Below are 15238 nucleotides of genomic sequence, written 5' to 3' on the forward strand. Positions count from 1 at the left end.
TACTGGTGGGTATATATATATATTTATTTTGGAACAAGAGCATTCTTATGGTCATAAAAAAAAAAAAAAAAAACAATAAGTTGTAGCATTATCAATTACAAAAACTAAATACATGACAATTACTTTCACAACATGTCGAGTAGTTTGGTTTTACAGGATGCTTAGACTATATTTAGTTCTTGGAAAGTACTAAGAAAAGAGAAAAATATTAAAGAAAATGGTTTTATCATGTTTAGTTTCACTATAAAAAAATATAAAAGAAAATAAAATATAATTAAAATTCATCAAAAGTTTGGATATTTTTAAATTATTTAATCTTTATATAATAGAGGGGACTAAGTGAAATGAGTTTGAAAAAGCATATAAAAAAAATTTATTGAGTTTAAATCTATTTTTTATTTTCCTTCATTTTTTTTATTTCCTTCTATTTTTCATCTCTATTTCATTTCCTTTGTATTTTCCCTCAAATTTTCCAGGAACCAAACATAACCTTATTGAATTGAAGTATGAACAAAAGGGTCGTACAAAGATTTTGTATAATAATAAGTTTGCTATTGTATTGACAAAGAATTTGTTGTTTTATGATAGAAGCAAACACATAAGTATCAAATTTCATTATATTAGAAAACTCGTGAAAAATCAAGAGATCAACTTTAATTTTGTAGATCAAAGATCAAGTTGTAGATATTTTTACAAAACCACTGAAAACGAATGTGTTCGAGAAGTTAGAGATGATGCTTGGTGTGATTAGTTTTACAACTCGAATTAAAGAAGATTGTTGAAATTATAATTCGACTTAAAGTCAAATTAGAAGAGTTTTAAGAATTTGAGAAGCATTAAGAATTGTTATTTATTAGATTTCTTATGTTAATTAAGACTTTTGGTCTAATAGAAATGGGAATCCTAATGCAAGTATGATTAATTTATTATAAATAGGCTTGTTATTATATTAAAAAGTAAAATACAATAAATTTTTAATTTAGTAAATATTATTGATACTAAATTGTGTGGGTTCCAACATATTATACGTGGTAATGATAATATATAAATTTTTAAAACAAGTAATAATATTATAAATTTGGTGTTATATACTACTCAAGTATTAAAAAGTGAGCTACCTAGCTATTTTCTCTCTTGGAATACATTGACATGAATATAGTTCATTACAAATATAATTAAAAATTTAAATATTTTTAAATTATTTAATCTTTACATAAATGAAATTTAAATAGATAAAATAAATTTAAAATATATAAAAATAAGTTACTGAATTTAAATCTATTTCTTATTTTTTTTTTATTAATATAATTTCCTATCGATCTTTCTCTTGTATCTTCACTCACATTTCCTAGGAACCAAAGTAGGTAAAGCTTAATTTTGAGTGGAAGGAAGTCACCAATCAATCGAATCTCATAGCTGAAATTCCTCCATGATAACTGTAGTTTATTTATCACTTCTCCACGATAACATGAATTCAATTCCCATCATTAAAGTTGCTCCAAGATGGCAGGAGAAACATCGTCGGCAAGTTCCCAAAGCAAACACAGTCTCGCCATCCCAAACCACCTCTCCCATCAATGCTGCTGCGCAACTGCAGCTGAAGCTTCTGGCAAGCAATTATCCGTTGTGGAGAGCTCGATTCGTTACTTTTCTCTGTGGATATGATGGATCACATAGAGATTCATCAGCCATGATCAACAAAGAATCTGAAATCTTGTCCAATCTTGAACATAAGATTTGGAAACAGTACGACCGTCTGTTTCTTCACACCGTAACTTGCCTCTGTTTCGAAGTTCGGCTAATGAAGCTTGGTCTCGTCTTGGTTGACTTTATGCCAACAAGTCAAGTTGATATTTTTGAGAACTGTAAGAAAAAATTGATTATTAAAATCTCAAAAATATTTTGCCATCGTTTTTGAAGTAAAATCTTTAAGAATAATTTTTATGAAAGGAAAATACCTCTCAATGATTTCAAAAATACTTTTCATAGAATTATTTTCCTTATTCTTTACATTTCCTAATTTTAAAATTATACTCTTAAGTGGTATTTGTTTTTTAAGCTTAATATTGAATGTAAGAATTTGGATAATTTGTTTTTAACTTTTTTTTTATTACTTATTTTTTAAAATCTTCTGATTAAATAGAAAAAGGCAAAAATATTTGACTTTTTGTTGTTAAAAATAATTTTTCCAAATAAGTGAAACAGAATCTTAACATGATCCTTACTCTATTAGTACTTAATACTTAATAAAAATAAAATAATAAAAAATAATTTCATATTTAATTCTATTAAATAGTATTTAAAGTTAAGTTAAATTAAGTTGTATTTAGATTTAAGTAAAAAGAAAAAGAAAAAAACAAACAAACATTGCCTCAATTGGAATCCAATCTTATTATCATGATAATTTATTTTCTATTAAGGATCTCTAAAAATTTCCATTTTAATTTCTCTCACGTGCAAGAGCCTTCATCCTATGGTTCTCTCTCCAAATCTAAGCAATAGAGAAGTGTGGTCTTCTCTCTCTCTTGAGGCCTATGGAGGTTAGGGTTTCTTCTTACTATAAGTGAAAGAATAAGACTGAACTAACCTTAAACCTTTGGGTTTCAATGAATAAAATAGCACAAGTAACACTTGTGTCTTATATTTATATACCCTAATGCACACTTATGATTTGGATAAGATCAATCATGGATAAATCCAAGTTTCAGACATGGAGAAACAATGCATGCAATACCCGGTATTGTGTTTTTGCACTTGGGTTGTGAAGACTGCAATGACTACCTTGTTTTGCTTCACTATTCTAAAGCAGTTCACCTTCTGAGCTTGTGGCAGTGTTAAGAAAAATTAGAACTATTCTCATGTGCAGTTCACCTTCTAAGCTTGTGGCATCTAGTTGAACTAATCAATGAACCCTTTGATCAGTTAGGCCCTGACTTTCAGGCATTAATAAACCTGGTGCAAACTACACAACCTAATGCAACTCAAATTATACAATTTCTTAGAATGGTGGGTCATCTGCCTTGCCTTTTTCTTTTTTGATAGGCAAGAAATTTATTAACAGGCACCCAACAAGAAAAGGGATCACACCGTGTACAATGGAAGCATACAAATGGGCCATAAGGCTGAAAAGAAAGGGAAAAATCTACATATGCCCCCTCCTGCCTATACATTATCCAAACAATAAATGAACCCTACATGAGTAAAATATACAAATTCATTTGATGCCATTGAGTTTGCCCTGATTCAGGTTTGTTTAACTTGCTTTATGTAATCTAGTGGCTGCTGAGCATTTGGTTTCAAGAACATTTCTTTGCATGGATACATAGATTCACCTCTCTTTTCATCTCCCTAACATCTTACTCTTAATTTCAAATTTCATCCTCAGAATTTAATTTTATTAGATTTTGCAGATTTGGGCACGTTTACAACAATCAGCAAACGCAGCTGACGGAGACTCTGCTCCATGCGTTTTTAGACCCAAAACGTTCTATGACCCAACACTATGGTGCAATTCAAGGTTTAGCAGCTCTAGGACCAAATATGGTACGCCACTCTCATTCTTTTTTTATATGATTTTACAAAGAAAATAAATAAAAAACGATCTAAAGGATAAAATTTTGGGGCTTTAGCTGCTTTTATTTTGTCTCTCAGAATCTTTCCTACTTTAGGAAAATGAATTTACTTGAAATGGAAATACCTTTGACAGAGTTTCTCCTATATACTCTTTTTTTCCTTCTTCTCAACCAAATGACATATGTAGGAGCTTGTTCTGTTATGGTTTATCTTATAGTTAGTTTCTAAATTGTATCTGCCATTAACTGGAGCTTTGAGCTAGCTGTTTGCGACACTGTACTTTTTGCCTAGGTTCGCCTACTTGTAGTGCCAAATCTTGAACCATACCTTCGACTTCTTGAACCTGAGATGCTCCTTGAGAAGCAGAAGAATGAGATAAAGAGGCATGAAGCATGGCGTGTTTATGGGGCCTTGCTGGTGCGTTTTGTTTCTAATGGGTTTGTAATGTTATCCAGTATGAGAAGTCCTAAGATGGGTTATATGTTGCATGTAACGAGAACATGTTTCTTTTATTCTTTCTTTCTAGCGTGCGATAGGTCAATCTATATATGATCGGCTAAAAATGTTCCCACTTTGCCATCCCCACCAGCACGTGTTTTTAGGACCAACGGAAGGGTAGTTACATCACCACCAAGTAAGAGTATTGATAAGGCAGAATCCTCTCCTGATTGATTCTTTCCTTGATCTTAGATTATTTTTTATTATGTATATTTATCTTTTCCTAGTTTGTAGGATCTCTCAACTGTATATACAATCTATATAATGAGAAACAATTACCTCAATAATTATTGAGGATTTCAACCATATTTACACGGGTTCTCAAACCTTTATATGGTATCAGAGCAGGTTTTAATTTAATTTTTTTTTTCCGATCCTCTTCATGGCTGCATCGTCGTCCTCATCATCTCCACTTCTGCTCAACACGATGGTGCATATGCTCACCATCAAACTGACCTCCTCTAATTATTTTTTATGGAAAAATCAGTTTATCCCTCTGCTGACCAGCCAAGATCTTCTTGGATTTCTGGATGGTAGTGTCCTAGCTCCTTCTCCAAAGGTTACTGGTTCTAATGGCACCACTTAGGTGAATCCGGCCTACACCTCTTGGTTGACTACTGATCAAACTCTCCTCAGTCTTCTCTATTCTTCTCTTACAGAGGAATCTATGAGTGAGGTACTTGGTCTGAGTCATGCGCATGAGGCCTAGACCACTCTTGAAGCCTCTTTTTCTCACAGATCCAAGACTCAAGGACTCCAACTCAAGGATGAGCTTCAACTGATGCAGCGAGGCTCGAAATCCATGGCAGAATTTTCTTGACTCTTTAAAGGGCTCTGCAATCAATTGGCGGCAATTGGTCGTCCCATTGACGACTTGGATAAAGTCCACTGGTTCTTGAGAGCCTTAGGTCCCGATTATAAAATTTTCTCAACTACAATGCTTTCCCAGCTTCCATTACCTTTTTTTTGCAGATATCATTCCAAAAGCTTTGAGTCATGAGATCTTTGAGCGATCAGTGTACCAACAATCTATCAACTTAGCGTTCTACGCTCAACGAAATAATTCTACCAGATTGAAAAACACCAAGAGTGGGAAGCCCAAACATTCCATTGCCTCTGCCTCAAAATCGTCCCCCTCTTCTCTTGTTTCTTGTCAAATCTGCGACAAAGAGGGCCACATGGCTAAACGATGTTGGACATTCCTTAATCTCAAGAAAAAGCAATTTGCCAACCTTGCTGAGGCTTTCACAGCTTGCTCAATTCCGGACTCCAACGACTCCGCATGGTATCCAGATTCTGGTGCAACCTCTCACTTGACAAATGATCCCGAGGGTGTAGATGTTCCTACTGTCTACTCTGGTAATGAACAGGTGATGGTTGGTAATGGTCAGTCCTTTTCCATTTCTCACACTAGTTCCCTTTCCACTCTTGTTCCCCAAAGCTCTTTATTTTTATCCAATGTTTTAGTTGTTCCTGGCATTAAGAAAAAACTTATTTTCATTAGTCAACTTACAAAGGATAATAATTGTTGTGTCATTTTTTCTCCCTCTGGTTTTACCATACAGGATTGGGTCACAAGAGCAGTGTTGGGGGTCAGCAGATGTGAGAATGGCTTGTATGTGCTCGATCAAAATCATCATGCTCTTGCTTCCATCGTTTCTTCAAATAAGTTGTGTGCCTCTGTTCCCTTGTGGCATGCTCGACTAGGCCACCCTAGTTTTCGTACCATTAACTCTCTTTCTAAGTCTGGTTTTATTTCTTGTAGTAATAAATTGATGGGTTTAGATTCAAGTTTATGTGTTGGATGTAACCTTGGCAAGAGCCATCGTTTACCCTTTTCATTTAATAATAATTGTTGTCCTTTGCCTTTTGATCACTTACACTATGATTTATGGGGTCTTTCACCTGTTTGTTCTCTTACTGGTTTTCGTTATTATGTAGTGTTCATTGATGATTGTACCAGATTCAGTCTTAGATTATTTGTTATTATATATATTTTATCTTTTCCTAGTTTGTAGGATCTCTCAACTGTATATACACTCTATATAATGAGAAACAATTACCTCAATAATTATTGAGGATTTCAGCCATATTTACACGAATTCTCAAACCTTTATAAGTATCATGAATTTTCTTTGATTGGCAAGATATACACTTACGCACACATACTGCCTAAATATATAAGGTTTTGTATGGCTTCTATTCCTATATGGTCATTAATATAACCAGCCAAAGATTTGACCTAGGGTTGATATTGATGTCTTAAAATGATACAAGTTATAGTATTGTAGTTGTCCAATCATTTTGATGTGATTGGAATGTTTGTCTCAAGAGGACCTGAAGCACATATGACCTAAGTATTGCACAACTAAAATTTTGCATTATACCTTGAACATGAGTTAGACCCATGAAACTATGCACTCTTAAAATATTTATTATTTATTGTTTGCTGATTATATATGTTGGAATTTACATAGTTGAATCGAAATTAAGATTTTTTTTTATAAAAAAAAAGACATGTTGTTTCTAAATAGACAAAACTTGTTTTAAAGGATGTGTCTTGTATTCTAAAAGTCACCATCAAATCTATAAATAGGGACCCCTCATGGCATTTCTTATTTATTCATTCATTCATCCATCCATTCTCTCCACTCTTTTTTTTTTTTTTTTTTTGTCATTTAAGTTCTCCTTAACTTCAAGTCTAATCATTTTTCTTTTCTACCAAATCAAGTAATTCATTGTTTCTTGTAATATGAAGTGTTACTATCACAAGAAAGTGATCGTTGTATCATATGAGACGATTGTTCATAAACCGTAAGCATCTGAGCGGACAAATTCATCTTAAAGACATATAGTCAAACTCTAGCCTCGATCAACTTTATTTATGAGTTCCAATTTTCTACTTCATTTTATTTGTATATTTGTTATATGTACTTATTATCCATATATTTTCAGTGATTTGGATAACAATATATAGAGGAGCTAACTTTTATTCACTATTGCCCATTCCTATATTGTACGAAGATATAAACGCAAGGCAAACAATGAGCACTTAGAGCAGCCATCTCTCAAGAAGATAGTAATGGATGGCCTAATGGATCTGGTGCCAACCAACTTCTTGTCATCTAACATGCAACCACTAGAAACAAAAGGTCTTGTTCCTTCAATTGATCCTTACATGGGCCTGTAGACATAAAAAAAAAATTAGTGGATTAATTACCACTAATTTGGTCTTCAAAATGAATAATTTTTTTTAAAAAATATCCTTTTATGGATAAGTTTTCTTAATCTCCAATTATAAAAAGGATTTATTATTATTATTATTATCTTGTTGGTAAAACTTGCCGAAGAGGGAAATTTGTTAAAATCAAGGAACAAAATCCCTTGAATAAGCAACTAAAATTCGGGAATTTGAAATTCAAAATCTCTATTTTCACCTATAAATAGAGGTGTCTTCTATCAAGAAAGGAGAAAAAAAATCAGAAAAAAATAATCCAGAAAGTAAAATCTTAAAAGAGAAAATCCAAAGGCGACTTCGTATGGGAAAAGAGGCTTCACAACAAAAAAAAAAAAAAAAGCTTCATTAGGCTTCACAACAAAAGAAAAAGCTTCATCAAATCTCCTACAAGTTTGGTAAACGACAAAAAAATTGTTACACGTGTTCTTCGCTATTCAACAAGGTCATTTGGGAATAAGCTACTTATGACCCTCGATTGATCTTCGAAATCAAGAAAACACCATCGTCATCTTCCAAAGTGTGATCAAGGCAAAAGAATCAGATGGAAAATATTTTTTTGGAAATAATATTATTTTTGAGATTGTACCCACAATATTTTAATTTCAATAAATATTTTGTTCGCATTATTTTCCTATTTTGTTTTGCTAATTTTTGCAGGACCAAAAAATTTACGAAATTGGCCCATCATCATCTTCAGGCAGATTCTTCATGGAAACATTTCAGATAGTAGAGATAGCAAAGGTACGGGTGATAATCGGGCTATGAAGATGTCAGCTGTCCTCACCCAAACTTGGAGGGATGACTTCAAATCTGGGCATCTTCCAGTATCTCTATTTGTGTTGTTGGTGAAAGTATTTTGCCCTTCATTCCAGCTTCTGAGATGTCTTTACTCTTGTAACCATTGGGAGGGAAGATTAAAAATTCTGTTGTTCTCACATGGTATATAATTCATGGAATCACTTCAATTCAAAAAAGAAGCTTATTTCTAATGAATTTTTACAGAAATTTTTGCTTTTTTTATGGTCCCCATCTTACCAATTCAAGCTCTGACAGGGCAAGGAGGTATCAACAAATGATTAATGGAAAGGAGATCCTTATGTTTTCATTGAGTAATAAGCAAGCTTTGAAAGGCCAATTGTTCTCACATGGTATATAATTCATGGAATCGCTTCAATTCAAGAAAAAAGCTTATTTCTAATGAATTATTACAGAAGTTTTTGTTTTTGTGTGGTTCCCATCTCACCAATTCAAGCTCTGAAAGGGCAAGGAGGTATCAATAAATGACTTATGAAAAGGAGATCCTTACGTTTTCGTTGAGTAATAAGCAAGCTTGGAAAGGCCAATTGTTTTCACCCAAAATAAAGAAATTCTAGATTTTCTTCATTAGTTATAACCAGCAATTACATGGAAAGGAAAGCAAAAATATGGCGTTCAATTGAGAGAACATATAGAAAAATAAGTCCGCTAGCGATTCAAATACCTCAACAAAATCAACAAACAATTCAAGCATCCATTTTCATGGCTTCCCTTTCAACAGCTTTCTTCAGGAAGCTGTCCTCCTCCAGGACCATCTGAACGGGCAGGAACCCCAACCCATTGGCCATGGCGAGCATCATTTGTTTGGTCTCCTTCCTGAACTCCTCCAAATCCACCGCCCCATTCGCATCATGATCGAACTTCACAAACAGGGAGTCGTAGACATGAGCAAGCTCATCTGGATCTCTTTTAACATCAATACCGAAGTGTGTTTCAAAGACCCTCAGACTCTGAAACTCTTTCAGCATCTCTGCATAGGAGAGGAAGCCATCATGGTTTGTGTCAAGATTGGAAAAGCGGTCATGGATCAAACCATTGAATGCTTCTTCATCTTCCACAAAGCTGACAATGGTGGCACCGTCCAACACTTCCACACTCATTCTCTCTTCTGCTCCTGCGCTCAAACTGGCTAGTATCCAAGAAAAGCTCTAACCCAAGAACCAAGTAGTAAAAAGGCTTTTGATTTTGATGAAAATGAAGGATGCCATGGTTGCATATATATAGCTGAATATTAGTAGAGAAACAACCGTTAAACTTCTTGCAAAGTGATATGCTGGTTCAAACACACCGAAAGTTTTCAGCCTATTGTTTCTTTATTGTGCCTCTGGTTTCTGAAAACTCCCACGCAAACCAAGCTAATGGGAAGGCTCTCGTAAATACCATCATCACTATGTCGGTGAAACTGTATCAACCTATACATATATATTCAATCTCAAAAAATCTTCTATTACATAACAAATATGACTTTTCATATGGGTCCCCGTGTCTTCGGAAATTAAACAATAGGCTCATCTGATATGTAGATAGTCAGAAACCAACATGTCATATTGTAACGTACATTTTGGAAAACAATATATAGGCTGAGTTGATGTCTAGAAAGTCAGAAGCCGAAAGGACTTGACCAAGTCAAAGACGAGTAACTTTTTCGGTTAAGACGATGCGCCAAACCTGAATATGAAAATCAATGTGCCCACAAAATGGACATTTTTGTGGGTCCTCTTGTTTTTCTTACCCACCAATATTCCACCGACTTCCTCAAAAGTAAACCACCATAGTACATAACGTGGACTTAGTATACCTACCACACGAAATGACTTCATTAATCATTTGGCCGGAGGAAAACACATTCTTGTTATAGCATCGTATCTTCGTTAGATTCGATAGATGCCTATCGATATTCTAGAATTTTCCTATCAAACAAACACTCGGTTCAATTCCCACTCAACCACTTTTCAAGAAATTATGCGGTCCTCCTCTAGGACAATTTGGAGTACTGCAATAACCCCTACCCAAGAATAGATTTCTGGGTCTTGCAGACGCTATGGGATCTAATCTTACTTGTGCTATATTCTCTGGGTATATTGCTCCTTTGAAAATAATTTTTTCAGAATTTGTTTTTGAAAACAAAAGCCAAGAGTATTCTTTTCAAGATATTGCTTAAAAATTGTGTAAATTTTTAAGAATAGAGAATCTTTCTTTATCTTCTCACTGCATCAAAATACATTCTTCAAATTGATTTCAAGAAAAAAAAAAGTTGAATTCACAAATGTGTGATTTTATTCATCCGAAAGAAGCGCTTTTCAATCAGGTGTGTAAAGACGTACAAGAATATGAATCTCTACTGCCACTACAACTTCTAAGGTTCCACCATCTTCACCAATACAAATCAAAGCCCTCTACTACCTACGTAAGTTTGAAGAGAAAATTAAGGAAACAAGAATCTAAATCAGATTAGGCCACGAGTTTGGTGGATTCCCATTCAACAGCTTTCTTCAAGAAACTGCCCTCTTCTAGAATCATCTGCAAAGGCAAGAGACCTAACCCATCAGCCACGGCCAGCATCATTCTCTTGGTCGCAGTCTTGAACTCCTCAAAATCCAACACCCCATTTGAGTCACGATCGAACTGCGAGAACAGAAAGCAGTAGACTCCAGCAACTTCATCTGGGTCTGTCTTCACATCAATCCCAAACTCGGTCTCAAAAACCCCAAGACACTGCAGTTCTTTCAACATCTCCTCGTAGGAAAGCACACCGTCTTGGTCTTCGTCAAGAGCGGCAAAGCGGTCATGTACCCAACTGTTGAGTGCTTCTTCATCTTCAACAAAGCCAGCAATGGTGGCGCCATTCAGAATTTCTACACTCATGATGGAAGCTCTTCTTCTAATCGCCACTCTTCTGCGGAAGTTTTTTGGACTAGAGAACAGAATGTATGTCGGAGACGTCGATTTCGATGATAGTACAGACGGGCTTGTACACATATATATATATATTTTTGTAGAGTTTGTGCAGATATCTATTTGTAACCGGTTTCTATTTCCTATATTGAATACAGTTATATTCTACTGAAAATATTTGTATTCCTTTTCTATTACGGTACTAGCTAGTTAGATTTAGAAACTTTCTAAAATATTTGTATTTCCTTCTCTAAGATGGTTCTTGCTAGATTTAGAAACTTCATGAATTTTGCGTTTCTTTCTAATGTATTTAATTATGTTGAAATTATAATCCCACTTAAAATCAAATTAGAAGAATTTTAAGAATTTAAGAAATATTACAAATTGTTATTTATTTAGGTTTCTTATTATAATTAAAACTTTTTTTCTAGAAATTGATGTCCTAATGTAAGTATGATTAGTTTATTATAAATAGACTTGTTATTATGTTGAGAAGTAGAATGCAATAAATTTTATTTTAGCAAACTATTATTAATACCCAAATGTGTGGTTCCAGCAATTGGTATTAGAAAAAGTGAAATGCCAAATCAAAGCTAGAATACTAGGAAAAATGCAAAATCACAAGAAAGTTGCAATTTTGTTAGTGAAATTATGGTTACAAATAATAATTCAATTCATCTTCGACTTCCAAAATTTAAAAGCAAGAATTTTGATAATTAGTGTAATCATATGTGTGTCTTATTGTGATCTCAAGATTGATGGCATCTAGTAAATATCAGTTACAATGAAATGATCGATTCAAAAGAATTCGAGGCACTATCAAAGGAGTAAAAAGATTCATTGAAAGATTCTTGAAAGAAAGATTAAAAAACACCTTATGCAATATTCCAAGTAGTAGATGAATCCATATTTGAGAAAATCTTATAAGCGAAAACATCAAAAGAGGCATGAGTTATTTTACAAAAATTATATAAAGGTGATGAATGTGTTAAGCAAATGAAGTTGCAAACATTAAGATGTAAATTTGAGTCTCTTCGCATGAATGACTTTGAATTTATCTCATATTATTTTAATTGAGTGCAAACCATTGTTAACTAAATGCAAGTTCATGGTGAGAAACTTGATAATCAACGAATAGTAGAGAAAATTATGCGATCTTTAAGTGCAAGATTCGCCTATACTGTTGTAGTAATTAAGGAAAGAAAGAATATATTCATTTCACGGTTGAAAGATTGATGAGTTCATTGTGTTCGCATGAACCAAAAAATTAACTCTACAAATTTGATGATAAAAGTGAGAAGTGGGCTTTCATTGGTTATAGTGATGTAACTAGGTTACAAATTGTATAATCTAGAAATAGGAAAATTGACTGTGAGTAGAGATATTCAATATATTCCTAGAGAATGAGAGTTAGGCATGGACTCAAACACAAAGTGATGAAAAATGAGTTGTCATTGAAGAAGACTTTGCGGAAAACAATAAGAATTAGAAGGATTCTACAACAAATATTTCTACTTCAAACACACTTGCTCCTATTAGAAGTTCTCCTATGCGAACGAAAACAAGGTAGGAGTCTGAACCACAAGGTCATCCAAAACGTTCTCATATTGCATATTTAAAGGATTATGAAGTCATGAAAGATATTGAAATTATTGATGAAGGTTTAGTTAACTTTTTTCTATTTGCATATTGTGATCTAATTTTATGTAAAGAAGCAACAAGTGATAAGCAGTGGATTCAAGCAATGAATGAAGAGATTCAATCAATAGAGAAAAACAATACATGGAAAATAACTAATCTACTAATTGGAAAAAAGCCTATAGGTGTTAAATGGGTTTATAAGACAAAATATAAACTTGATGGTAAAGTTTATCGATTTAAGGTAAGATTGATTGCAAAAGGTTGTAAATAGAAGATAGGAATTGATTATTTTGAAGTTTTTTCACAAATTGCTAGACTACATATCATTCGCATGATAATTGCATTTGCAGCTCAGAAAATGTGAAAAATTGACCAAATGGATATGAAGTTCGCTTTTCTTAATGGTGTACTTGAAGAAGAGGTTTTTGTTGAACAACCACCAAGATATATTAAGGAAGGGTAAAAGAAACAAGTTTACAAACTTAAAAAGGCATTGTATGGGTTAATGCAGACACCATGTGCTTAGTATACACGGATTGGTACCTATTTATTGTTGGATGGATTTCAAAAGAGTCCTTTTAAGCATACACTTTATATCAAATCAAATTCTAATGGTGATATAATTGTTGTATGCCTCTTTGTGAATGATTTAATTTTTATAGGAAATTGTCAATAGATGTTTGAAGATTTTAAGGAGACAACGAAACAATAATTTAAGATGACAAATTTGGAATTAATATCCTATTTTCTTGGAATTAAATTTCAACAAACAAATGATGATATCTTTATCTCATAAAATAACTATGCTATAGATATTCTAAAGTGATTCAAGATGGAATCATCATCCAGAAATCTGTACTCTTATTGCAGAGTGACTAGAGATGAAAAAGGAAAGCATTAGGCATAGTAGGAAGTACTCTTCCTTATTTAACATCTACTAGACCAAATATTGTTTTTGAAGTGGAAATTATCATTTGATTTATGGAAAAAAAATTCATATTAGTTACGCCTGCAAGCGACAGTGAATTTTGAGGTATGTAAGCGATACTTGTGATCATGAAATTTTCTATTCATATTCAAGCAACTTCAGTTTAGTGGGTTACATAGATAGTGACTGGGAAGGCGATGTAGAGATTAGAAAGAGTATTGGTGGATATATTTTTTATTTATTTATTTTTATCTTGGAACAAGAGCATTCTTATGGCCATAAAAAAACAAGTTGTAGCATTATCAATTATAGAAACTAAATACATGACAATTACTTTCGCAACATGTTGAGTAGTTTGGCTTTACAGGATGCTTAGGCTATATTTGGTTCTCGAAAAGTACTAAGAAAAGATAAAAACATTGAAGAAAATGGTGTTATTATGTTTAGTTTCACTATAAAAAAAATATAAAATAAAATTAAATAAAATTAAAATTCATCAAAAGTTTAGATATCTTAAAATTATTTAATCTTTATATAATAGAGGAGACTAAGTGAAATGAGTTTGAAAAAACATATAAAACTAATTTATTGAGTTTAAATCTATTTTTATTTTCCTTCATTTTTTTTCTTTCCTTCTATTTTTCCTCTCTATTTCATTTCCTTTGTATTTTCCCTCAAATTTTTTAGGAACCAAACATAACCTCATTGAATTGAAGTATGAACAAAATGGTCGTATAGAGATTTTGTGTAATAATAAATTTGCTAGTATTGACAAAAAATTCAATGTTTCATGACAAAAGCAAACACATAAGTATCAAATTTTATTATATTAGGAAAGTCGTGAAAAATCAAGATATCAACTTTAGTTTTGTAGATCAAAAGATCAAGTTGTAGATATTTTTACAAAACCACTGAAAATGAATGTGTTTGAGAAGTTGGAGATGATGCTTGGTGTGATTAGTTTTACAATTCGAATTAAAGAAGACCGTTGAAATTATAATCCGACTTAAAGTCAGATTAGAAGAGTTTAAAGAATTTGAGAAGTACTAGGGATTGTTATTTATTAGATTTTTTATGTTAATTAGGATTTTTGGTCTAATAGAAATGAGAATCCTAATGCAAGTATGATTAGTTTATTATAAATAGGCTCGTTATTATATTAAAAAGTAAAATGCAATAATTTTTAATTTAGTAAAATATTATAGATACTATGTGTTGTTCCAACAAATTATACGTGGTCATGATAATAAATAAAATTTTAAAACAAGTAATAATATTATAAATTTGGTGTTATATACTACTCAAGTATTAAAAAGTGAGCTACCTAGCTATTTTCTCTCTTGGAATACATTGATATGAATATAGTTCATTACGATTTTAAAAGTTATTTTAAAAGTGAGCTACCTACCTAGTTATTTTAAAAGTTCTTCACATCGAGGTAATAAAATTAAATGTTATGTTTGGTTATAAGAAAATACTATAAAACAAAAAGACAATTAAAAAAAATCATTTTTTTTAATTTGATTGTACTATAAAAAATATATTAAAAAAACAGATATAATTAAAATTTTAAATTATTTAATCTTCACATAAATGAAATTTAAATAAATAAAATAAATTTAAAATATATAAAAATAAGTTATTAAATT

General features: G+C 32.3%; 2 protein-coding genes across 2 annotated transcripts; both read right to left on the minus strand.

The window, feature by feature from the left end:
- Positions 1-8757: 8757 nt before the first annotated feature.
- LOC100260129 (uncharacterized) lies at positions 8758-9426 on the minus strand. The gene has a single exon (XM_002264999.5). It carries the CDS (start codon positions 9223-9225, stop codon positions 8812-8814), a length of 414 nt encoding a protein of 137 aa, XP_002265035.1. The 5' UTR covers positions 9226-9426; the 3' UTR covers positions 8758-8811.
- A 975-nt stretch (positions 9427-10401) lies between these two features.
- LOC100255009 (uncharacterized) lies at positions 10402-11076 on the minus strand. The gene has a single exon (XM_002267825.4). It carries the CDS (start codon positions 10988-10990, stop codon positions 10577-10579), a length of 414 nt encoding a protein of 137 aa, XP_002267861.1. The 5' UTR covers positions 10991-11076; the 3' UTR covers positions 10402-10576.
- Between the last annotated feature and the right edge of the window lie 4162 nt (positions 11077-15238).

The sequence above is a fragment of the Vitis vinifera genome, chromosome 12 (genome assembly GCF_030704535.1).
Source record: "Vitis vinifera cultivar Pinot Noir 40024 chromosome 12, ASM3070453v1".
Classification (NCBI taxonomy): Eukaryota; Viridiplantae; Streptophyta; class Magnoliopsida; order Vitales; family Vitaceae; genus Vitis; species Vitis vinifera.